At 44.4% G+C, this 24,640-nt stretch overlaps 1 protein-coding gene, 1 long non-coding RNA gene and 1 other non-coding gene across 3 annotated transcripts in view; 1 reads left to right on the top strand and 2 right to left on the bottom strand.

Annotated features, from left to right (window-relative positions):
* The window catches only part of LOC144698290 (uncharacterized), a 493,807-nt gene that overhangs the window by 303,732 nt on the left and 165,435 nt on the right, over positions 1–24,640 (top strand). The gene's annotated exons all lie outside the window — the stretch shown is intronic.
* The window catches only part of LOC144698548 (uncharacterized), a 71,791-nt gene continuing 48,976 nt past the window's right edge, over positions 1,826–24,640 (bottom strand). The window contains 4 exon segments of the mRNA XM_078570481.1: positions 1,826–2,156; positions 2,220–2,444; positions 7,025–7,133; positions 8,799–9,865. Of these exon segments, the coding sequence (XP_078426607.1) occupies positions 1,932–2,156; positions 2,220–2,444; positions 7,025–7,133; positions 8,799–9,865 (1,626 nt within the window). The 3' untranslated portion in view covers positions 1,826–1,931.
* On the bottom strand, positions 23,443–23,516 carry trnan-guu (transfer RNA asparagine (anticodon GUU)). The gene has a single exon. It is a non-coding gene; the product is annotated as a tRNA-Asn (tRNA).

Here is a 24,640-nt window from a genome sequence, read left to right on the forward strand (position 1 = left end):
CAACATTCGTGCTTTAACTAACACCCCACCAAAAAAAAACTGGATTAATCAGTTAGTCTGGTTGCTGTTTGTGGAATCTTACTGTGCACAAACTGGCTGTAGTGAAACAGAAACAACTTGTATTTATAAAACACGTTTAAAGTAACAAAACGTGCCAAGGTCCTTCACAGGACTTTCATAAAGAAACATTTGACATCGAGTCACATGGGTCGATATTCGGGTCAATGGACAGAACCTTGATTGGAGAGGCAGATATTAACAAGCCTCTTTAATCAGGAGAGAGAGCTGGAGGGGTTTCGGGAGGAAATTCCGGAACTTTGCAACTAGGCACGGCCACCAATGGTGGAGTAATTAAAATCGGGGATGCTAAAGAGTATGGAATGAAATAGCACAGGTATCTCAGAGGGTTGTGCGACTGGAAGTTACAGAGATAGGGAGGGACGATGCCATGCAGGTATTTGTTAACAGGGTTATGAATTTTAAAATTGAGGCATTGCTTGAACAGGGACCAATTTAGGTCAATGACTACAGGGGTGAAGGGTGAACGGGACTTGGGCCTGATAAAGCTCACGGACAGCAGAGTTTTGGATGACCTCATGTTTCTGTGTGGGGACGGGTAGAATGTGAGGGGCCGGCTAGGAATGTATTGGGATGGTCAAGTCTAAAGGTAACACGGACATGGATGAGGGTTTGAGCAGCAGATGAGCTCAGGTCAGGTGGACACAGGCAGCGTTATGGAGACTGAAATATTAGGTGTTAGTGATGGTGCGGATATGTGGTCAGAAACTCATCTTGGGGTCAAATAAAAGACCAAAATTGTGAACAGTGTGGTTCAGTCTCAGACAGTTCCCAGGGAGAGGGATGGACTCAGTAGTTAGGGAACGGAATTTGTAGTGGTGTCCGAAGACACTGGCTTTGGTCTTCCTGATTTTTAATTGGAGGAAATTTCTGCTCATCCAGTACTGGGTGTGGGATAAGCAGTTTGATAATTTAGTAACAGTGGAGGAATAGAGAGGGATGGTGGTGAGGTAGAGCTGGGTGTCAGTGTGCATGTGAAAACTAACACGGTGCTTTTAGATGATGTCACCGAGTGGCAGCATGTAGATGAGAAATAGGAGGGGCCAAGGATAGATCCTTGGGGAACACCAAGTACAAGGACTTTGGAGAGGAAAGGGAGATTGGAGATGGGGCGGTAGTTTGAAAAGATGGTCAGGTCAAGAGTTTATTTTTAGGATGGGTGAGGATGATAGATTTGAAGATGAGAGGGACATTACCAGAAGAGAGAGAGACATTAACAATATCAGCTAACATGGGGAAGTTGGATAATCAGTAGTTTAGTGAGAATAAGGTCAAGGGAGCAGAGGGAGGGCCTCATGGACAAGATGAGCACTGAGAGGACATGAGGGGAGATGGGAGAGAAACTGGAGAAAGATGCGAGTTCAGGGCTCAGGCAAGAAGGAACCTTAGAGACAGTTTGGCCTAGTGGGAGAGTAGAAGGGAGGGAAGCAGCAGAGGCAGCTGATCGGATTGTCTCAATCTTAGTAACGAAGAAGCTCCATGAGCTCCTCACACTTCTTGTTGGAGGTGACAGGGGAGAAGCAGAGTATTGGAGATATTAAAAAGATTCAACACACATTGTATTTCACACCAAGTTGATTTAATTGATTTGTATCAACAATATTAGCCTCTACAACAGGGCTGGAGTTTATTAACATCAGCAGAAACAGACCCCAATGAACATGGTTCTGTCCAGGATGTGATTAACTACAGTAATTGGATTTTGCTGTTACTTGTCAACTCGCTGGTGTCTCAGCAGCACAAATGACTGAGTGAATCACTTTCCACACACAGACCAGCTGACTGGTCTCTCCCCAGTGTGAACTCGGTGGTGTTTCAGTGGGTAGGTTCAATTAATGAATCCCTTCCTACAGTCAGGGCAAGTGAGCAGCCCCTTCCCCAGTGTGAATTCGCTGGTGTCTCAGCAGGTTGGATGACTGAGTGAATCCCTTCCCACACATGGAACAGGTGAACGGCCTCTCCCCGGTGTGACTGCGCTGATGTACAATGAGGTCAGATGATCGCCTGAACCCAGTCCTGCAGTGAGAGCACCTGAACGGTCTCTCGTCAGTGTGAACACGTTGATGCAAGATCAGGTCCTGGTAACTTTTATAGCACTTCCAGCAGACTGAGCATGTAAACTGTCTCTGGTCTGAGTAAACCAGCTGATGTCTCAGTAGGTGGGATGACCTAGTGAATCCCTTCCTACACTCAGAGCAGGTGTACGGCCTCTCCCCAGTGTGAACTCGCTGGTGTGCCAGCAGAGTGGATGACTGAGTAAATCCCTTCCCACACTTAGGGCAGGTGAATGGCTTCTCCCCAGTGTGAGTGCGTCGATGAGTTTCCAGGTCAGACGGGTAATTGAATCCCTTCCCACAGTCCCCGCACTTACACGGTTTCTCCCCAGCGTGAGCAGCGCTTTCTGCTTCCATGTTCAAAGGCCGATAATATTCAGGTCCTGATGAATCAAGTGACTCTCTCAGGTCTTGGTGTGAGTTTCCCGACAGCAAATCCTCTCCTTCGAATACCCTGTGAAATTGATTTAAAACAGAAAAAAGGGAGTGAGAGAGAACCCACAAAAACACAAAGGCAGGTTGTGAAATTGAGCTGAATGAATCTGGGAATTTGTGGGGCCGGCACGAGGAAAAAGTGACCATGAAAACTGCTGGATTGTCTTAAAAACCCAACTGGTTCACTAATATCCTTCAGGGAAGGGAACCTGCCACCCAGTCTGGGCCTACACAAGATTCGGGCTTCTAGGGGAGGAGGGAGAAAAAGCGAGAGAGAAGTGAGAGATGCAGGAGAACTCTGAAAGAATCTCCCAAACCCTCAACCTCCACCCACTAGAAGGGCCAGGGTAGCCGGTGTATGTGAACACCATCACCTCCAAGTTCCCCTTCAAGTCACACACCGTCCTGACTTGTCTGACATCCAGTACTGGATGAGCAGAAAATTACGCCATTTAAATATTGAGAAGAATGAAGCCAATGTCTTCAGCCCCCGTTACAAACTCCACTCCCGAGCCACCGACTCCATCCCTCTCCCTGACAACTGTCTGAGACTGAACCAGACTGTTCACAACCAGGGTGAAATATTTCACCCCAAGATGAGCTTCCAACCACATATCCACATCATCACCAAGACCGCCTATTTCCACCTCAGTAACATCGCCCGACTCCACCCCAGTCTCAGCTCATCTGCTGCTGAAACTCTCATCCATTCCTCTGTTACCTCTAGACTGAACTATCCTAACACACTTCCAGCCAACCTCCCATATTCAACCTCCCTGTAATCTTGAGGTCATCCAAAACTCTGCTGCCCATGTGCTTACTCGCACCAAGTCTTGTTAACCCATCACCCTGAGCTCACTGACCTACAAACGCTCCGGGTTAAGGAGAACCTAAATTATAAAATTCTCATCCTTATTTTAAAGGCTGTGTTTGCTGCCGTTGTGCAAGCGCAGCTGTGCTGTTTTATTCTGTCTTCATAGGGTTAATCTCTCCTCCTCCTCAGGCTCAGGTCACCACTGCAGACTCACCGTGAGGAAACGCAGACTGACCTGGTTACAGTGTCCATCAATCAGCCAATTCAGAACTCAGTCAACAGCAGAGAGCTTTGATTGTACAGTCCTAATCTCTAATGCTTTTTTTTAAACGCATGCTGTTCTTTGAAATGCCTTGGAAAGTTTTATTAAGTTAAAGGCACCATTTAAACACAAATTGTTGTTGTTGATTTGGACATATAGCACTGTTCCTTCATCACCACTGGGTGAATAACCTGTAACTCCTTACCTAACTGCATTGTGGGAGCACCTTCAACACACGGACTGCAGCGGTTCAAGAAGGTCATACATCTTCTTCTCCACAGGCAACTGGGGATAGGCAATATTTGCTGGTCTGGTTAGTGAAAGGGCAGGGGAGTGGGACTGGCTAATGTGCTCTTGCAGAGAGCCAGCATGGGCACAATGAGCTGAATGGCCTCCGTCTGTATTGTAATCATTCAGTGATTCAGTGACTGGTTGAGAAAGGACCTACACTGGAGGCCAGGGACCAACTTCTGTAACCAACACCCACCCTGATACAAACCGGCTCTTAATTGGTCTGTCTGTGTTTCTAGACTCGGTTCTGCGAGCAACGCCTGCAATAAAATAATAGCAAAATACTGCAGCTGCTGGAAATCTGAAATAAAAAGAGAAAATGCTGGAAATACTCAGCAGGTCAGGCAATATCTGTGGAGCTAACATTTCAGGGTGTGCAGAATGATTTAGGGGGAATAAAAATGGTGCAGAATTTGATGGTCAATATAAGCTCAGAAGTGGAAGAGAAATGGACTATAGCACAGGAAAAACAATTCCTGACTGTGAAAGATACTGTGGGAAGACAAAGCTGGTAAGACAGCTGGTCAGGGGATGGGTAGATGTGGAAACCTTGTTTGGACACAATCAGCAGAAGTAACAGTTAAGTGCCAAACACAGCTAAAGTGCATCCAGTATTAGAGACAGAGGAAGTTAGACAAAGGCAGAGAGGTGATCAGGGAGGGCAGAGGTGAAACAGAGCAAAAGATGGACATGGATTCAGATCCACAGTAAAGGAGCCACACTAGCCCCAGAGCGATGGAACCTCTAAAAGCTAACAGAGGAGAGAACTAAAAGCTCCAAAATGTAAATGAATGGTCAAAAACACTCAACTCTGAAACAATTTCAGTTTTCAACTTTAAACTCTCCTGCTGGATCCCGCAGCTAGAAAGATATCAGAAGCACTGGAGTCAGAGAAAAATCTCCCAGTTGAGGAAATACCCGGGGAGCGGGGTGATGTCACCGTGTAATTGTCGATGTGTGATGATGTCACTGTGTAATTGTCGATGTGTGATGATGTCACACACACGAACACAGAACATCTGGGTTTGTGCAAACCAGTGATCACCACACATTGTGAAGGATGGGAGGGTCCTTGAGAGGGGGCAGAGGAGATTTACCAGAATGGGTCGAGGAATGAGGGATTTTAGTTGCAAGGTTAGATTGGAGAAACTGGGATTGTTCTCCTTGGAGCAAAGTAGATGGAGGGAAGATTTAACAAAAGGTGCACAAAATTATGAAAGGTTTACGTAAAGTAGGTAAAGAAAAGCAGTTCACAGTAGCAGATCGTGAAAGGATTATGGGTCGCAGATTTAAGATTTTGGGTAAAATGTACAGGAGGTATGTGAGAAAGAAATGTTTGCACAATGAGTGGTAATGACCTGGAACTCAATGCATACAGTCAGAGGCCGATAGAATCCAGGCCCTGAATTTCTATCCTGGACTGAGTATGGCAGGTTTGGGAAACGGTTTGTACAGAGCATTAAAAAAGGATGATCCAGGTCCTGATGAATTGAGTGACTCTGTCAGATCTCAACCGTCTGTAAATGTTCCCCTTCTAACCCCCTGTAAAAGGAGTTTCCAAAATCCATCCCTGTCAGTCCAGGATAGAAATGCACAATATTCTCTCCTCTTGCTCGCTGGACCAGGATGGCCGCGCATGCGCCCTGCTGCACATTGCCCCCTATAAAGATGGCGGCCGTTACCCCGGGCCTCGCGAAGGGAGAAATCCAGAATTTTTCGGCCCGTTCTCTGCAAACACAAGACCGGTACCTTGTTATTTGGGGTCTGCGGCCTGCACTGAGTCTTTATGAAGCCTCCCTGTCCACTCCGCTGGCTCCATTTCTCTTCACACACCCACTAACTCTGTTAGTTTGCTCCACTCGACATTCTCTCACCCGCACTGAGCAGCTTCCGTCACAGACCAATACTGCGCAAGCTCATGAAATGGGCCGCACTGCGCATGCTCCAAGCACACTCTAATACGCATGTGTAGGGAGCAGCTGTTGTGAGGATAGGGCACATTCTGGCCCCTGTTGAAGGCTGGGTAACCAGGCTGCCATTGAGAGGTCGTTTTTTTGAATAGAAAATTATGTTTTGTGATCCGATGACGAACGAAGCCCAAGACCAATATATAAAATTATTCAGTCAATTGGTATGACAAACAAAGTGCATGGGTCCTCTGCCATAAAACTGTCCTGGGTGTAAATAACTGCAGTAAAATCCCCTACATTTAGATGTGAACTCACTGGAGTCTCAGTAGGCGGTGTGAACAATTATTGTTTCTTCTCATACACAGAACATTTAAGCGCCGTCTTGTCAGTAAGAACGTCACAAATCAGCCAGTGAACAATCCTTTCACAATGTCATTTTACCCCTAAGTTCCAGGACCATTGTACATGGATTTGGGAGTTAAGCATGATTTTGGAGACGGAAGAGTGGTCGGAGATTGGATGAGAATTGCAAGGATGTCGGGGTCAAGGATGTACTCGTGGGAGGGAGAGAAGCAGCAGAGGCAGCTGATCGGATTGTCTCAATCTGAGTGACAAAGAAGCTCCATGAGCTCCTCACACTTGTTGGAGGTGTTGATGCAGTAGACAGGGGAGAGGGAGAGTCCAAAACAAGGACTAACTTGTGTTAGAGATGTTTTTAAAAATTCAACATCCTCTGTGTTTGACAGAATGTTGATTTATTTGATCTTTGTCCAGAATATTAACCTTATAACTGGGCTGGAGTTTATTAACATCAGCTGAAACAGACCCCAATGGGTATAGTTCATTCTTGTATATTATTAACAGCAAAATCCAATCACTGTAGTTCGCTGTGAACTCGTTGGTGTCTCGGCAGGTGGGATGAATGAATGCGTATCTTCCCACACTCAGTGCAGGTGTGCAGCCTCTCCCCAGCGTGAGAGCGCTTGTGTAGAGAGAGGTGGGATGATTGCCTGAACCCAGTCCCATAAAGAAGGCATCTGAACGGTCTCTCATCAGTATGAATACATTGCTGGTGGATCAGTTCCTGAGAACTTGTAAAGCACTTCCCACAGTCTTGAAATTTAAAAGCTCTCTTTGATGTGCAATCAGGTTGGATAAATTAATGAATCTCTTTCCACACAGCGCAGATGAATGGCCTCTCCCCAGTGTGAACTCGCTGGTGTGTCTGCAGGTGGGATAACGGAGTGAATCCCTTCTGACACTTTAAGCAGGTCAATGGCCTCTCCCCAGTTTGAATGCTCCGATGAGTTTCCAATTTCGATGGGTAAATGAATCCCTTCCCAGTGTCAGCATTTGCACAACTGCTTTCAGTTGTGACTGCATTTATGTTTTGACCAGGCCAGATGATCGGCTGAAACCTCATCCACATGCAGAACACTGTGAATGGTGCGTTCTTTTCCCATTTTCAAAATCCCACAATTCTCTGCAGCCAAGAAACCGCTCTGTCCAATAGAGACGCCCTCTGAAGAAGGGTCATACAGACTGGAAACTGCTGTTAGGCATCGCAAGGGCCAGGGGCATAAAAATTCATTCACAAATGTTCCAAAAAGAGATACATTATAATCGCCAGGAAAGGCTAAACAGCCTGAAGCTCTTTTCTCTGGAAAAGAGAAGGCTAAGAGATGACCTGATTGAAATAGGATAAAGAATGGAGTTGGAAGCTCAGGAATGAAAACAATGGCTTCTATCTTCCCAAAATTTAATTGGAGAAAATTTCTGCACATCCACAAACAGTCTGATAATTTAACAAAAGTGGAGAAGTGGAGAGAGGTGGTGGTGAGGTAGAGCTGGGCACTGTCAGTGTACACGTGATAACTGACACTGTGTTTTCAGATGATGTCGCTGTGGGGAGAATGTTGATGAGAAATAAAAGGAAGCCAAGGCTGGGTCCTCTGGGGACACCAGAGGTAACTGTGGGAGTGGGAAGGGAAGACATTCCAAGCGATTCTTTGACTATGATTAGATAGAGAAGAATGGAACCAGGAGAGAGCAGACCCACCCAGCTGGACGACAGTGGAGAAGTGTTGGAGCATAATGGTGTGGTCAACCTTGTCAAAGGCTGCAGGCAGGTCGAGAAGGGATAGTTTACCTTTATCACAGTCACATAGGATGTCATTGGTGGCTTTGATCTGAGCTGTTTCAGTGCAGTTGCGGGCCAGAAAGCTGATTGGAGGGATTCAGACAGGGAGTTCTGGGAAAGATGGAGACGGATTTGGGAGGTGTGAACACTTTTCAAGAGTTCAGAGAGGAACTGGGGATTGAAGATGGGTCAATACTTTGCAAGGACAGTAGAGTTAAGTAATTGTTTTTTGAGGAAAGTGTGATGATTTGAAGGAGAGAGGGATAGTACCAGAAGAATGAGTACTGTGAACAATATCAGTGAACATGGGGAAGTTGGGGGATCAGCAGTTTAGTGGGAATAGGGTCGATGGAGCAGGAGGTGTTTCTCATGGACAAGATGACCACTGAGAGGGCAGGAAGGGAGATGGGAGAGAAGCTAATGAAAGATGTGGGTTCACCGCTTGGACAAGGTGGAACATTATAGAGGCAGTTTGTCCCAGTGGGCTAGTGGAAGGGAGGGAAGCAGCAGCGGCAGCTAATCGGATTGTCTCAATCTTAGTGACAAAGAAGCTCCATGAGCTCCTTACACTTGTTGTTAGAGGTGAGGATGGAGGAGAGAGGGGAGAGGGAGAGCCCTTCCAGAGAAACTAACTTGTGTTAGAGATAATAACAAGACTCAATATGCTATATTTAACACAAATATATTTTATTTGTCCTTATCCAGAATATTAGCCCCAATAACTGGGCTAGAGTTTATTAACATCAGCAGAAACAGACTACAATGAACAAGGTTCAGTCCTGGATGTGATTAACAGCAACATCCTGTTTGTTATTTGTGAACTCGCTGGTGTCTCATCAGTTGGGATGACCAGGTGAATCCCTTCCCACACTTGGAGCAGCTGAACGGCCTCTCCTCAGTGTGAATTCGCTGGTGCTTCAGGACTTCAGAGGACACAGTGAATCCCTTCCCACAAACAGGACAGATGAACGGCCTCTCTCCAGTATGAATTCGCTGATGTCTCAGCAAGTGGGATGACTGTGTGAAGCCCTTCCCACAGTGGGAGCAGGTGAACTGTCTCTCCACAGTGTGAATTCGCTGGTGTCTCAACAGATCGGATAAATTAACGAATCCCTTCTCACACTCGGAGCAGATAAATGGTCTCTCCCCAGTGTGAACTCGCAGGTGTGTCAGCAGGTTGGATAACTGAGTGAATCGCTTCCCGCACTCGGAGCAGGTGAACGGCCTCTCTCCAGAGTGAACTCTCTGGTGTATCAGCAGGTTTGATGACTGAGTGAATCTCTTCCCACACTCGGAGCAGGTGAACGGTCTCTCCCCAGAGTGAACTCTCTGGTGTTTCAGCAGGGTGGATGACTGACTGAATCCCTTCCCACACTCCGAGCAGGTAAATGGCCTCTCACCAGTGTGAACTCGCTGGTATGTCTGCAGGTTGGATAATTGAGTGAATGCCTTCCCACACTCGGAGCAGGTAAATGGCCTCTCCCCAGTGTGAACTCTCTGGTGTGTCAGCAGGTTGGATAACTGAATGAATCCCTTCCCACACTCGGAGCAGGTAAATGGCATCCCCCCAGAGTGAATTCGCTGGTGCCTCAGCAGGCTGGATGCCCAAGTGAATCCCTTTCCACACTCGGAGCAGGTGAACGGCCTCTCTTCAGTGTGAATGAGCTGGTGTCTCAGGAGGGTGGATGAATCAATAAATCCCTTCATACATACAGAACAAGTGAAAGGCCTCTCCCCACTGTGTGTGCGCTGGTGAGTAACCAGCCTGGATGGATAATTGAATCCTTTTCCACAGTCTCCACATTTCCATGGTTTCTCCCCACTGTAACTGCATTTATGTTTTGACAGGCCAGATAATCGGCTGAAGCCTCGTCCACACACAGAACACATGTACGGTTTCTCCCCACGGTGAACGGTGCTTTTTCCTTCCATGTTCAAAATCCGATGAAATTCAGGTTACGACTAATTGTGCGACACCGTTAGATTCTGATGAAACATTGGGTTTCCCAGTTGAAAATCCTGGGGAAATAGTTTAAATAGACAAAAGTGAATGAGAGACAAACCACAATATCACAAAAACAGGTTGTGACATTGAGGTGAATGAATCTGGTAATTTGTGGGGCCAGTACCAGGAAAAAGTGACCATGAAAACTGCTGGATTGTTATAAAAACCCAACTGGTTCACTAATGTCCTTCAGGGAAGAAAAACCTGCCAACTGGTCAGGGACTATACAAAACACCAGCATCTACTGGGGGAAATAGAGAGGGAGATGGGAGAGGCAGGGGGTGAAGGAAAGGAATTTTATGCATCTGCAATTCTACCAACATCTCCCAAACCCTCAACCTCCATCCCCTAGAATGACCAGGGTAGATGTATGTGAACACCATCACCTCCAAGTTCCCCTCCAAGTCACACACCATCCTGACTTGTTTAACATCCAGTGTTGGATGAACAGAAATATCCTCCATTTAAATATTGGGAAGATTGAAGCCATTGTCTTCAGTCCCTGCTACAAACTCCACTCCCTAACCATCAATGCCATCCATCTCTCTGACAACTCTGAGGCTGAGCCAAACTGTTCACAACCTTAGTGTCATATTTCACCCTAAGCTGAGCTTCTGACTACATATCACTAAGACCGCCTATTTCCACCTCAGTAACTTTGCCTGCCAAATAAAATAATAGCAAAATACTGCAGCTGCAGGAAATCTGAAATAAAAAGAGAAAATGCTGGAAATACACAGCAGGTCAGGCAGTATCTGTGGAGAGAGAAACAGAGTTAACATTTCAGGGGTGCAGAATGAACTACAGGGAACAAAAATGATACAGAAGCTGATGATCAATATAAGCTCAGGGGTAGAAGCGAGATGGACTATATCGCAGGAAAAACAACTCCTGACTATGAAAGACATGGTGGGAAGCTATAACTGGTAAGCCAGCAGCACATGGTCAGGGCAGCAGTTGGCAGAAGTAACCGTAAAATCCTAAACAGAGCTAAAATACACCCACTATTAGAGACAGAGAAAGTTAGACAACAGCAGAGAGGCGATCAGGGAGGGCAGAGGTGAAACAGAGCAATGGATAGACACAGAATCAGATCCACAGTAAAGGAGTCACACCAGCCGCAGAGCTGTCGGACCTCACACGGATAACAGAGACTAAAAGCTCCAAATTGTAGATGAATTGTCAAAACTACTCACCTGTGAAACCATTTAACTCTTTTCAGCTTTGGAAACTCCTGCCGGAGACTGTAGCTGGAAAGATATCAGAAGCACTGAAGTCAGAGAAAAATCTCCCAGTTGAGGAAATACCCTAGGAGCGGGGTGATGTCACCGCGCAATTGTCGGTGTGTGCTGATGTCACAGTGTAATTGTCAATGTGTGATGACATCACAGACATGGACACAGAACATCTGGGTTTGTGTAAACCACTGATCACAACACATTATGAAGGATGAGAGGGTCCTTAAGAGGGTGCAGAGGAGACTTACCAGAGTGGTTCAACGGGTGAAGGATTTTAGATTAGTTTGGAAAAACTGGTGTTGTTCTCCTTGGAGCAAAGTAGATTGAGGGGAAATTTGATAGAGGTATACAAGTTAATGATTGGTTTACATGAGGTAGTTAAAGAAAAACTGTTCACATTATCTGATCATAAAAGGGTTATGGGACACAGATTTAAGTTAAGAAGCAAGATTTACAGGAGGGGTGTGAGCAAAAATTTTGCACAATGAGTGATAATGACCTGAAACTCATTACTTACTCTCAAAGGTTGATGAATCGAGTGAGTCTGTCAGATCTTGATCTGATGTTTGGTTTGAGTTTCCCGTCTGCAAATCCTTCCCATGTGATATCCTATGAAAAGATTACAAAACAATCAATCACTGTCAGTCCAGGACAGAAAATGAGAAATAATTCTCTTGGTTTGAGTTTGTTGTGTGTAAATCCTCCCCTTCTAACCCCCTGGAAAAGGAGTTTCCAAAATCCATCCCTGTCAGTCCAGGATATTCACAACATTCTGTCCTCCTGCTACCTGGACCAGGATGACCGCGCATGCGCTCTGCTGCACAGCCGCGTCCCTGGGCCGAGCAGAGGGAGACCCAGCCATATCCGGTCTGTTCGCTGCAAACGCGGGGCCTGTAGTTTCTGATTAAGGCTCTGCGGGCTGCACCAAGTGTTTATAAAACCTCCCTGCCCACTCCGCTGGCTCCATTCCTCCCGCACACCCACTAACTCTGTTATTTTGCTCCAGTCGCCATTTTCTCACCCACTCTGCCACTCGACTCACAGGACAGCACTGCGCATGCTCAGCCAAGAGCCCGCAATGCGCAGGTGCGAATCAGACTCCGCAATGCACATGCGTACGACCCTGGCGCTCTGGATAGGGCTCATTCTGTCCCGCATTGAATGCTGGGTGGGAGGACGTAATTGCATATCCAATAAATTTTTATGATCCGATGGTAATTGCAGCTTTATGGTCAAGGTTTAAATTATACAATCAATTGATACGATAAATTGTATCGGCCTCTACCATGCTTCTGTCCTGGGTGTAATTAACAACAAAACAAACCCCTACAGTTAGATGTGAATTCACTGGATTCTTCGCATTTGAGGTGAAGAAGTGATTTCTCCTTCCATACACCAAACATTTAAACTCCGTCTTGTCAGTAAGAATGCGCCTTTTGCGGAGCAAATCCTTTGAACTTTTATAGCTGGATTGTTCACTGGTGGCCAAACTGAGTAAAAGCCTTCACACGCATGAAATCTCTGAATTTTCACCATCAGATGTGACAGCTGCTGTGTCAACTATTCAGATGATCGGGTAAACCTTTTTCCATAATTAGCTACTGAATGATGTTTTCACAGTGTGACTTTACCTAGGCGTGTCCAACACAGACTTGGATTTCTAATCCTCTGGCAATGGGCTCTACATTCTCTTCTGAAGAAAAAAAGGAAAGGCGATGCTGTAAATCTGAAATAAAAACAGAACTTCGAATTCTAAACAGGTCTGGTAGCGTCTGTGGAGAGACATAGTTTTCAGTTCAGGTCTGTGATTTGTCAGCGGAACTGTACAGAATCAGTGCACAGATCTGAAAGTATAATTCTGGTTCTCAATCCACAGAAATTCCCAGATTTTCTGAGTATTTCCATCATTTTCTGCTTTTATCTTTGATTAAAGACGTTGCTTCTGAATTGGACATTGGATTTCCTGGTGACGAACTTTTATTTATTCTTGTTTTTCCATAAGTGGAAGCATCTTTCAAACCCTTTTGGAATATTAAAGGCTTCGATCAGGTCATCCCTCACCCTGTTTTCTAGAGAAAACCTGTTTAATCAATTCAATAATTGTTGAATGTTAAAACTTTTCAGTTCTAACATCAATCCAGTAAATCTTTATTGTTGCCGGGTCTTAAGGAGTTGAGTTACAGGGAAAGATTAAACAGATTAGGACTTTATTCCTTGGAGCGTAGAAGAATGAGGGGAGATTTGATAGAAGTTTACAAAATTGTGAGGGGTATAGACAGAGTAGATGCAAGTAGGCTCTTTCCACTTAGATTAGGAGAAATAAACACGAGAGGACATGGCTTTAGGGTGAAAGGGGAAAGGTTTTGGGGGAACATTAGGGGGAACTTCTTCACTCAGAGAGTGTTTAGAGTGTGGAACTAGCTACCATCTGACGTGGTAAATGCGGGCTCACTCTTAAATTTTAAGAATAAATTAGATAGATACATGGATGGGATAGGTCTGGAGGGTTATGGACTAGGTGCAGGTCAATGGGACTAGCGGAATAATATTTCAACACAGACTAGAAGGGCCGAATTGCCTGTTTTCTGTGCTGTAGTGTTCTATGGTTCTATGGTTCTACCTTCTCCAGTTCTTCTAGATTCATCTTATAATATGGAGACGGAGCTAATCTGAGTATCAAACTGATAATTGCCCCCAAATACCTGTAAATTGGAAGGATCAGCATTGCAGTGGGAGAGAGGAACATGGTTCCAAGCTGTTATTCACCAACCTCTATTTCGGCCATTTTCCCATCTGCAGAACTTAAAATGAAATGAACACATCCAATAAAAAGATTTAGAAAGTTGGTGTTACTTTTGTTTGTGACTCATTCCCTCGGGTATTCAGTAAATGCTGCTCGGAGGTTAGGGACCGGGAAATAAACTACCTGCGTTTCCTTGAGCCTGTGTTCGGTGAATTGGGAGGTTTGGCCCTGGTTGGAGTGTCTTGTGTCCCAGGGATGGGCAGTAACCCGCTCATTGAAGCTGCAGTCGCTGCTTTCTGCTGGCAGTGGGTGATTGGAGAGTGCGGGGCCGGAATATTGCTGCTTTTCTGCTTTTCCTTGTCTCACTCGCCGTGGAGCTGAGGAAGAGAGAATAATTGATGGGTTTGTTTGAATCCAATAATTCTATAGATTTCGGATGGGCTCGATGCCGGCCTAAATGTTTTTTTCATTATATTGCGGATTAATATGCGTGAACATTGACCAGGACACATGGCTGTGAGATCAAGCGCCTCCTCATTTTTCTCAGTCGATATATACAATCTAACATCTCTTGCTGTACAACCTGTTACAGAGATTGTTATAGAAAAGAGGGAAAGGTTTGCTACAGCTATACAAAGCCCTGGTTAGATCACACCTGGAGCACTGTGCATAGATCTGGGAACGGCCCCTTTTAAGGATCAATATTTACCTTGAAAGTTTCAGAGGAGCCGCATTGATGAGGTTGGTGGGTTTTGGAAATTGGAAGTTGTACATCCGCAGCTTGTGGCAGTATTTCACCTCACTGTTCACTTCATGTTCATGTCTAACACACTCGATGTTGTTATTGGCTGAACCAGTCTTCTGTGTTTTAACTAAACATGCTATTATTTTGTAGGAAGAACGATGAGAGACAGTGTAAATTGCAGGGTTCTGGAGAAAAGGTCGGGTAATGGCAATGATAGGACGGGCAGAAGGCCCACTTTCCCTGCTGTAACCATTCTATGATTTTAAACAAATAATATTAGCATGTTAGCAAGTTCTGTGGTTGTGGCCCAGTGTTTAAGGTGAATGGGTTTAAAATCTATTGGGGCCTCCCGACGTAGGTTTGAATCTTGCTGACGGTTCTTCTCGTTATTTCTGCTTGACTGTAGAATTAATTCTCATTCAAATAGAAGAAAAACCATCCAAACAAATCCATTTCTGTGTCAGTCTTCTGCAAGTCTCCACTCAGATATGAAACAAAAACTGAGCCAAGTTGGTGACATCTTGTTTTCTGGGCGTTTGTTTCTCCTTAGGCCTCTGTCACACTCGCTGTATCCGTCTGTGTGTGTTCCTCTGTATGTGCCAATGTGCTTCAGTTCCCCAAGGGGTTGAACACATTTTACCAGCACAAACTTTATTTAATTTAGTTGTGCAACTTCATTTTAAAATGTTACAAGGAAAAACTCTCAGGGTAAAAGATGCAAGAGGAGTTTGTCTATTTCTCTGTATGTTAAACTGCAACAGCAATTTATATTTATAAAGCACCTTTAACCTAATGAAACGTCACAAGGTGTTCCCCAGGATCATTATATAACAAAGTGTGACACCGAGTCACATATTCGGTCAGATGACTAACAGCTCGGTCAACGGGGGAGGCTTTAAGAACTGTCTTAAAGGAGGAAACTATCGATTTCATGTTCCAGATAACAGCAATGGTTCTTCTCGTTGGCTCATTGTGTTCAACCTGAACATATCATTTGGTCAGAGAAATTTATCTCTGTTGAAAGGAATCGGGAATGAAAAAATGCCAAAATCAGCCTTCGTGAGGCAAATTTCCAGCCCTGTTAGCAGCTTCCCTGATGGCCGTACTGGTTAGGGTTCAGCACTTTCACTGCTGCACCTCAGGTTTGATTCCCTGTCAGGAAATTGAGATTTACTGCCCTTGGGCGAACTTTTAAAACCAATGTTATTGTCTTCCTGGCTGAAAGCAACACAGAACATCTCTGTCAGAGTTAGGGGAGTGAGAGTTAAAGTTTCACATCAGAGCTGGAAATGTCACACGTGCAACAAGTCAAGAACAGATCCAGAGGGCGTGAAAATGAAAGAGAAAGGGCTGTGATGGCTTACAATGTACTGACTATAGAGCTGGTGGTGCACAGCAGAATATTATTCCTGTATTACCCATGTTACTTGCAGCTCTAATTTCCTGATTTATTACAGTGCCCAACATTACCACTGCAGTTTGGTGACCAATAAACAACTCACACCAATGATTGTTGCCTCTTGCCCGTTTCTTAGCTCCACCAAAATTGATTCGACATCTTGATCCTTCAATCTAAGACCCTCTCTCATGAATATACCGATCTTGTCATTATTAACTGTGCGATCCCGCCTCCTTTCCCTTTTTGTCTATCCTTCCTAAATTACGAACACCCTTGAATATTCAGATCAATCACACTGCTCTTTGAAAGCAGCACACAGGGCCGAAAGGCCTCTTTGTTTGCTGTAACTTTCTGTCATTTTGTGTTTCCTAACACCCCGGTTGCATCTCTCTAAGTTATTCTGGCATTTCATAACTCAATCTAGCGAGATGTACATCTTGCCCTTCTATCCAACACTTTGAATTCCAGACACTAAACAGATTAGGAACTGAATTTGAAACCAGACTAGTACAACTGCAGAAATGATCTGAACCATTCAGTTGAGTTTCAAACACACAGTGCTTGCACATAAGCATGTACCTTCTTGTCTATCTACTGAACAAAATAAGCTCATTCCGATTCTTCACATTGAAAATCAGTTCAAAATAATTTCAAAGTTTAACAACATACACAAGAATGTGGATAATTGATACTGTGCACATTCCTATAATCAGTGTCTGGGACAATCAGGTCCTGTGAACCCTTCTCGTGTCTGACATTCCCATTCCCTGCTTTCCAGGGAAAGATTGGGTTCATAACCTGGATGGGTGGGTAGTCTCTGGCTAGGTCAGCCCTCTTCCAGAGAGTATATAAGAGTTATTGCTGGGACAGCAGATTTTCGTCCCTACTGCCATTAGTGATGATCACAAGATTTTTTATTGAAAACAAATTTCACCATTTGTCATGGTGAGATTTGATCCCCAGAATCCCAAACCAGTGAAAATACCACTGTGCCACAGCCTCCTACCAAGGTAAACGCGTTTAGAATTTGATGTGTGTCAGTTACTTTCAGTGATGAATTTCTGCCGCGTGTTCCCTTGTCAGTTTCACAGGAGCCGCAGTGATGAGGTTAGTGGGTTTTGGAAATTGAAAGTTCTACATGAGCAGCTTGAACAACGAGTTGAACAAGTGCCAGCTCAAATCGAATTGTACGGTTTGTGTGCGGTGTTTAATTTTAACAGGAAGGACGAGGAGAGACAGATTCAAAATAAATTGCTGCGAGGAAAATGATGAGGATTATGGGATGAGTTAAATTGCTCTTCCAGAGGGACACGAATGTTCTCCTTCTCTGCTGTAGCCACCTATGACTTCATACTAGCAACATCACCCTGTGCATTGAGTCAGTCGTGGTGACTGAATGGTGAAGATGATGGAGTCCAAATCCATTGGGGTTTCCCGCTTCTCATTATTCCTGGTTTTAACTCTGTGTTTACAGAGTTAATTATCGGTTACATTGAATCAAGTCCATCCAAACACTCGGGCGTTTTCCTATTTCTGTTCATTCACGCAAATATTCACGAAACTTCTAGTCGGAAATGGAACAAAAAGGGAGCCAGGTTGGTGTCAGGTTTGCTTTCTGGGTGTTTGTCTCTCCTTAGAAACAAACCCTTGTCCTCTGTCACTCTCGGTGTAAGTGTTTGTGTCTGTTCCTCTGTGTGTGTCAATGTGGTTCAGTTCCTCATTTTTACCATCCAAACATTGTTTACGATAGTTTTGTGGCTTCAGATTAAGATGGTGCAGAGAAAACAAAAGCGCTGTTTTAAAAGATGCAAGAGGACATTTATTTCTGTTTCTTTTTGGGTGGAGGCTGTTCAGCTACTAAATGCCCGGATGTTACAAAGCGGAGGGTGATTGAAGTTTTCACGTGATTTTATGAAGTAGCTGAGAATGCTCGAGGGGCCGAATGGCCTATTCCTGATCATATTTTCCCACACTCTAATTCAGAGCCGATGCCGGTCAAGGCAATGGTTGCTTCTGCTCTAAATGTGGTACTGAGTCGCCGAGTGGGCTAAGATGCTGGCCGAGGCTTTCCTGCTTTGGGCTCCAGTCCCGCGGCTGTTAAACTTTCCGGCGGTTTGTTGTTTGTGACGCTTCCAAAAAATCCTCTGTGCGGCCAGGGGACGGCTGACCTGTGCAGTGTTGCATTTTGGTTGGGAGAATGGGGAGAGGTGGTTGGGGCAATGGCACAGACTGAAAATCTTATTTCTCTGTTACTCCCTGTCTCCATTCTATTATTTTATACAATCAATAGCGAACTTTCGCTAAGTATTGTGGCGAATTAGTTAAACTGATGGACTGGAAATCGGCTGGAGTTTTCTCATGCAGGTTTGACCCCGGTCGTTTATGCTTCCTATCATTCCTGATTTTAATTGACGGTCTGTAGAATTAGTTATGGGTTAAATTGAATATAAAGCATCCAAATACCCCGTGATTCTTATTTCTGTTCATTTGCAAACATTCACTAAATTCGGAGTCGGAAATGGAAGAGTAATTGACCACTCCTGATCAACCAATCACAACTGCTCTTTGACAGCAGCAGACCAGGCCGAATGGCCTCTTTCTTTGCTGTAACTTTCTATAATTTTATGTTTTCCAACACCACAGATGCTCTTTCCCAGTCATTCTGCCATTTTATAACGCATTTTATCGAAATGTACTTTGTTACCTTGTGTCCTGTCCTTCTGAAATCAAGACCCGGAGTGAATTCAGTGAGAAGTTTTCTTGTCATTTCCAGCAGGAGATTTGGAACCAGACCAGTTCATTGAGTTCAAATGGTCCCGACCCTTCACTGCAGCTCATTGTGCTTTTGAGTGGAGATGATTTCTGTTTGTTACTAAGTGCAGGATGATCTGATTAACTGACGGAGCAGGTTTGAGGTTCCAAATGATCTATTCCTACTCTGAAACAAAAACAAAACTTGCTGGAAAAACTCAGCAGGTTTGACAGCATCTGTGGAGAGAAAGACAGAGTTAATGTTTCGAGTCCACATGACTCTTCTTCAGAACTAAAGGGAAGTAGGACTTCATATTTCTACTTCCCTTTAGCTCTGAAGAAGAGTCATACGGACTCGAAACATTAATTCTGCCTTTCTCTCCACAGATGCTGTCAGACCTGCTGAGTTTTTCCAGCATTTTTTGCTTTTGTTTAAGATTTCCAGCATCTGCAGTATTTTGCCTATTCCTACTCTATTGCTTTTGTTCTATTTCAGTGCCGAAACTTGTGAAGGAAACGTTTCATAAATTTCGCCCAGCGTGGCTGAGCGAGCTAAGCCGTTGGCTTAAAGTATGTACGAAGTCGTGAGTTTGCGTCCCACCACCGCTCAACATTTAGCAGCCCCATTAGCACAAGCAAGATGCCACCTCATATTGACAGGGAGAACTAGGAGAGTTGCTGTGGGGAAAAGGTGGGGTGTGGAATTACAGTAGTTGAGTTGCTCTTCGAGAGAGAGAACATGCTGAATGACCGTCTGATGGAGCCGTCTATGATTTTATACAAAGAGCAGTGATGTCAGTGTCAGTCCTGTGTTCACGGTGGAGTGGATAAGGGGTTGGAGTTGGAATCCTGTGGGGTCTCCTCACAGAGGTACAAATCCTACCGTCTCCAGTTCTCATCATTCCTGATTTTAATCAGGTGCCCATGGAATTAATTATTGGATAAACGGAATCAATACCACGCAAACACTCCCGTGGTTTCTTCTTTCTCTTGGTCTGTGTGAGTGTTAATGTGGTTCAGTTCCCCAAGGGAATGGACACATTTTTAACAGAACAAACTTTATTCACATTAGTTGTGCAACTTCAGATCAAAACATATCAGGGTGAAAGTTGGAAGAGGAACTTGCCTCCTTCTCTATATGCTCCATTACAACAACAGGTTACATTTAGATAGCGCTTTTAACGTAATGAAACCTCCAGAGATTGTTGACAGGATCATTATGTAACAGAGTCTGACATTGACACACACATGGAGCCGTGGGGCCAGGTGAACAAAAGCTTGTTCAGAGAGATAGGTTTTACGGAGAATCTTAAAGGAGGAAAAAGAGGTCGAGGTGGAGGGAGGGAATGCCAGAGCTTGGGGCCTCTGTAACCGAAACCTCGGTCACCAATGGTGGAGCGATTATGATTGGGAACGTACAAGAGGCCAGGATTAGAGGGGCACAGATATCTCAGAGACGTGTGGGGTTCGAGGAGATCTCAGAGATGGGGAGGGGCGAGAACAATGGGAGATTTGAACACAAGGATAAGAAAGTTTGAAGTAAATGCATTCTTTGACCGGGAGCCAATGTAGGTCAGCGAATAGAGGGTGATAGGGGAATGGGACTTGCTGTGATTAAAGACATGGACAGCAGTTTTGGATGACCTCAGTTTGCGGAGGGGAGAATGTCCACTTACATTCCAGAACTGACATTCTGCTGGATCAGCACTGCCCTGTTTCCAAGACCAATATTGATCCTTTATAAGCTGCCATTCCCAGAACTATACACAGTCCTACAGGTGTGATCGAACCAGGGCTTTGTTTAGCTGTAGCAAACCTTTCCCTCTTTTCTATAACAGCCTCTGTAACAGGCTGTACAATAAGGGGAATTACATTGTATATATCGACTGAGATGCTTGGTCAGAATAAACTTCATTTAAATATCCAATAGGAAATCAATTGCATAAATAAATATTCCTCTTCATTTCGAAGACAACATATGAATCAACTCTCCATGTCATTGGGTCAGGGAAACTTTGTTAATGTTCACACACTGGGCATGGACACTGCAGAAGCTCATGCACCTCTTTCAATATTGTTTTCCTTAACTCAGAGTTTTCAAAAAGGAATTCATAATTATTTGAAATGGAAAAACAATCTGCAGGGTTATGAAGGAAGAGAATGATATTGGAGCTAAGTGGTTAGCTCTTTGAAGAAAGCACAAACGCGATGGGTCGAATAGCCTCCTAATGAGCTGTGTCAATTTACAATTAGATCAATTTCTCTGCAGCATTCCAAAATGCCCCGCCCCAATTTTATTCCTGTAGAACAGGATCTTGCAGTGCAGCAGGTCTACACAGTTTGAAATTCTATACAAGTTCCTTTGGCATTTTCTCGCAAATTGTTTCTGTGGTGCATCGCCAGCGATGCCCACGTCCCATAAATGAATAAAAATACAAATAGTGGTTATCACATTCGCTTCACATGCGCAAGGTCACTGGTTCAAAAGCTGGCAGAGACATTATCAAAACTGAATCATCTAATTGTGAGAAGTGCACAATTCCCGTTTGTTGCTAAACAATAACTGAATATATTATCTCACAGTGATGTGTCATTGGCACTTCTCCAGGCTTTGAATGATTTTCTCCAAAAGGCGCAGTTATGAGAAAGAGACAAAAATGAGACGAATTACAGTGAGATAGTTCGCACATGTGTGAAGTGTTGAATGACCTGCTGATGTGCTCTGTCATTTTATGATTCTAATTTCAGATCAATTTCTCTGCCGCATGGCTATGTTTTTCAGCCAAACGGGACTTCCACAAACCAGGGTTCGGGAGTGCAGTAAGACTGCAGGGTTTGATATACTAAGTCACTCTCTGTAGTTCTGTCCAGTGTTTCTGTAGTTTAGTGGTTATCAAATACATGCAAAAAGTCCCCTGTCTGGAAATGGGTAGAAACATTATCGAGATTTACACATCTAAGTGTGAGGGAAAGTTCCATAATTCACATTTGTTGCTGAATATTAACTGAATATAGTTCCTTGCCACCACATTAAATTTGCCCTTCGCCAACTTCAAAAAGCATTCTCAAATTCAGGAGGGATGAAACTGACTAGGCACAAAAAAAATACCAGTTTCTTTAGTCAACAACAGGAATTAATGAGTTTACAAATGCAAATTCACAGTTACTTACTGACTGAAAGATGACTACTTGTGTTAAACAAAGACTAGCATTACCCTAAAGGCAGGCACAACTGATACTGTGATTGAACACAAGGGAATGGGAGAGATGGTTCAAAATCACTTTTCATCGCTCCTCATCATGGATCTTCATTCTTTCATGAGCATCGCTGGCCAGCATTTGTTGCCCATCCTGAATTGCCCTTCAGCTCTGTAACTTGTTAAACCATTTCGGAGGGCCGTTAAGAATCAACCACATCACTGTGGGTCTGGAGTCACATGCAACTCAGACCAGGTAAGGACGACCGATTGAATTCCCTAAAGGACTGGTGAATCACATGGGTTTGTATGGCAATCAATGATAGTTTCATGGTCATCATGACTGAGAAAATACTGAGGACATGTCCGATCAGAATAAACGTCTTTTGTAAATTCAATATGAAATTAATTGCACAAATAACTAATGTTTATATCAAAAACTTCAGAAGGAACCAAAGTCCAACTCTTCATTTCATTGGGGAAGGGAAATGTTCATTAAGGCAAACTGCATGGATTCTGCAGAAACTCCTTCTTCAAAAGGGAATTTGGACATGGTTGAAAGGGAGAAATTTCTGATTCATGGAAAGGGAGAAGGAAACTGGGACTAATAGGCAAGATCTTTGTAAAAGGCTGGTTATAAATAGAATGGGTGGAAGGTCCTCTTGCTGCGCTGTGCCATTTGATGATGACATTGTTGATCAGTCTGTCTCCAGCATTCCTAATGAGAACAGCCGAATTCCATTTCTTCAAAACAAAGACCCAAAGTGCTGCTGCATGACGTCACCGTTTAACATTCCAGACAGCTCCATTGGGATCCAGGCAGGGAAATGTTCCTTTAGCGTTGTGGTTACCCCACTCATTTCACTTCTGCAAGTTACTCCATTCAATGCTCGGGGAAACATTGTCACCCAGCTGTGTGGAAAAGTTGCATCGCTCCCATTCCTGTTTGTTGTTGAATATGAACTGAATGCTGGATCTTGCAGCCACATTAGATTCGCTCTTCACCATTTCTGAAGATAACATTCAGCAAAATAAGATGTTTCCACTGGCAGCGGGTGATTGGAGAGTGCGGGGCTGGAATGTTGTTACTTGTTCCTGTCTCACTCACTGTGGAGCTGAGCAAGAGCGACGAATTGATGGGCTTGTTTCAATCCAACAGCCTCATAGATCTCTATTAATTTAGATGGGGGTTCACGGGATTGTTCATATTCTTTGTTATATCTGAAATGAATATCCATAAACAGAGCTTGGTGTGGGAACTCAGTGGGTGACAGCCGAGTTTTCAACGTGGGGAGTGGGATGGATTTTCTTGTAGTTTCAGGGCCCCGAAACAAATCAGAGCGTTAATGAGTAATGATGGGGAGAAAAAAGCGCCAGCTTCGTCCCTGGGTGGTCTCGAACCACCAACCTTTCGGTTAACAGCCGAACGCGCTGACCAATTGCGCCACAGAGACTTGATGAAGCAGCTGGCACTCTGTAAGATATCCTAAACCAATGGCTCAGTGACAGAAAGCTTCAGATTGCCGTGACTGCAATGACAATTATTCCCTATCAGTTTAACTCTTCCCAAATAATGGTTGGGACATTCATTGTGGGCACATGGAAAAAGTCTGATCCCACCCATTACAGACACATCCATGTCACTGGGAACCAGCTCTCCTACAACCGGTGCCGTCTCCCTTCGAGCCTTTCGGTGTTTTGTCTGTTACTGAGTATTCTGCTTGTCCCGAAGCCAATAATTCTAACGGGGTTTCTCTGTTACACAGCGAGTGGTTAGGGTCTGGAATGCACTGCCTCAGTATGTGGGGGAGGCAGATTCAATCACGGATTTCAAAAGAGAATTGGTCAGAAAATGCAGGTCTCCAGGGACAAAGGAGGGGGAGTGGTACCAGGTGAGTTAGTTTCCGGAAGAGTAAGAGATCTCCCTTTTCAGACGGAGTTAAGGAGATTTTTTCCTCTCAGAGAGTCATTAGCCCGTGGAATTATTTTCATCAGAGGTTTGGTCATTGAATTTACACAAGGCAGAATTAGACAGATTTTTGATAGACAAGGGGGTCAAAGGTTATGGGGAGACAGGCAGGAAGGCGGAGTTGAGACCACAACCAGATTTGCCGTGACCTGAATGAATGGTGAAGCAGGGTCAAAGGGCTGAATGGCCTTCTCCTTCCCCTGAGTCTTTTGTTCCTACGCCCGGTCTGAATGGCCTCCATCTGTGTGTAGCCTTAGCTCTGCTTCTCTGACACTATGAGGCGCTGGAGAGGCAAATGGTCAATCCCAACTCCTGTTTGTTATGTTCTATTTTGGAGCTGTTACCACCCAAGGCAATGGTTAGTTTACTTTTGATAGTGGGAGCGTGGCCGGCTGGGTTAAGGTGTTTTGTTTGGGCTCTGTTCTCTTCGTGGGTATGAATCAAAATTTCAGTTGATTTGTTCTTTCAGTCACTTCACCTGAGCATGGGCTCGCGGCCGTCGATGTATTAAGATCTTCATCTTGGCAGGAAGAACAAGGAGACGCAGTATGAATTCCAGGCTAACTGGGAATATATGGGGCCGAATTCCCTCTTTCTGTTATAACCTTT

This window comes from Cetorhinus maximus, chromosome 23, assembly GCF_964194155.1.
Source record: "Cetorhinus maximus chromosome 23, sCetMax3.hap1.1, whole genome shotgun sequence".
Classification (NCBI taxonomy): Eukaryota; Metazoa; Chordata; class Chondrichthyes; order Lamniformes; family Cetorhinidae; genus Cetorhinus; species Cetorhinus maximus.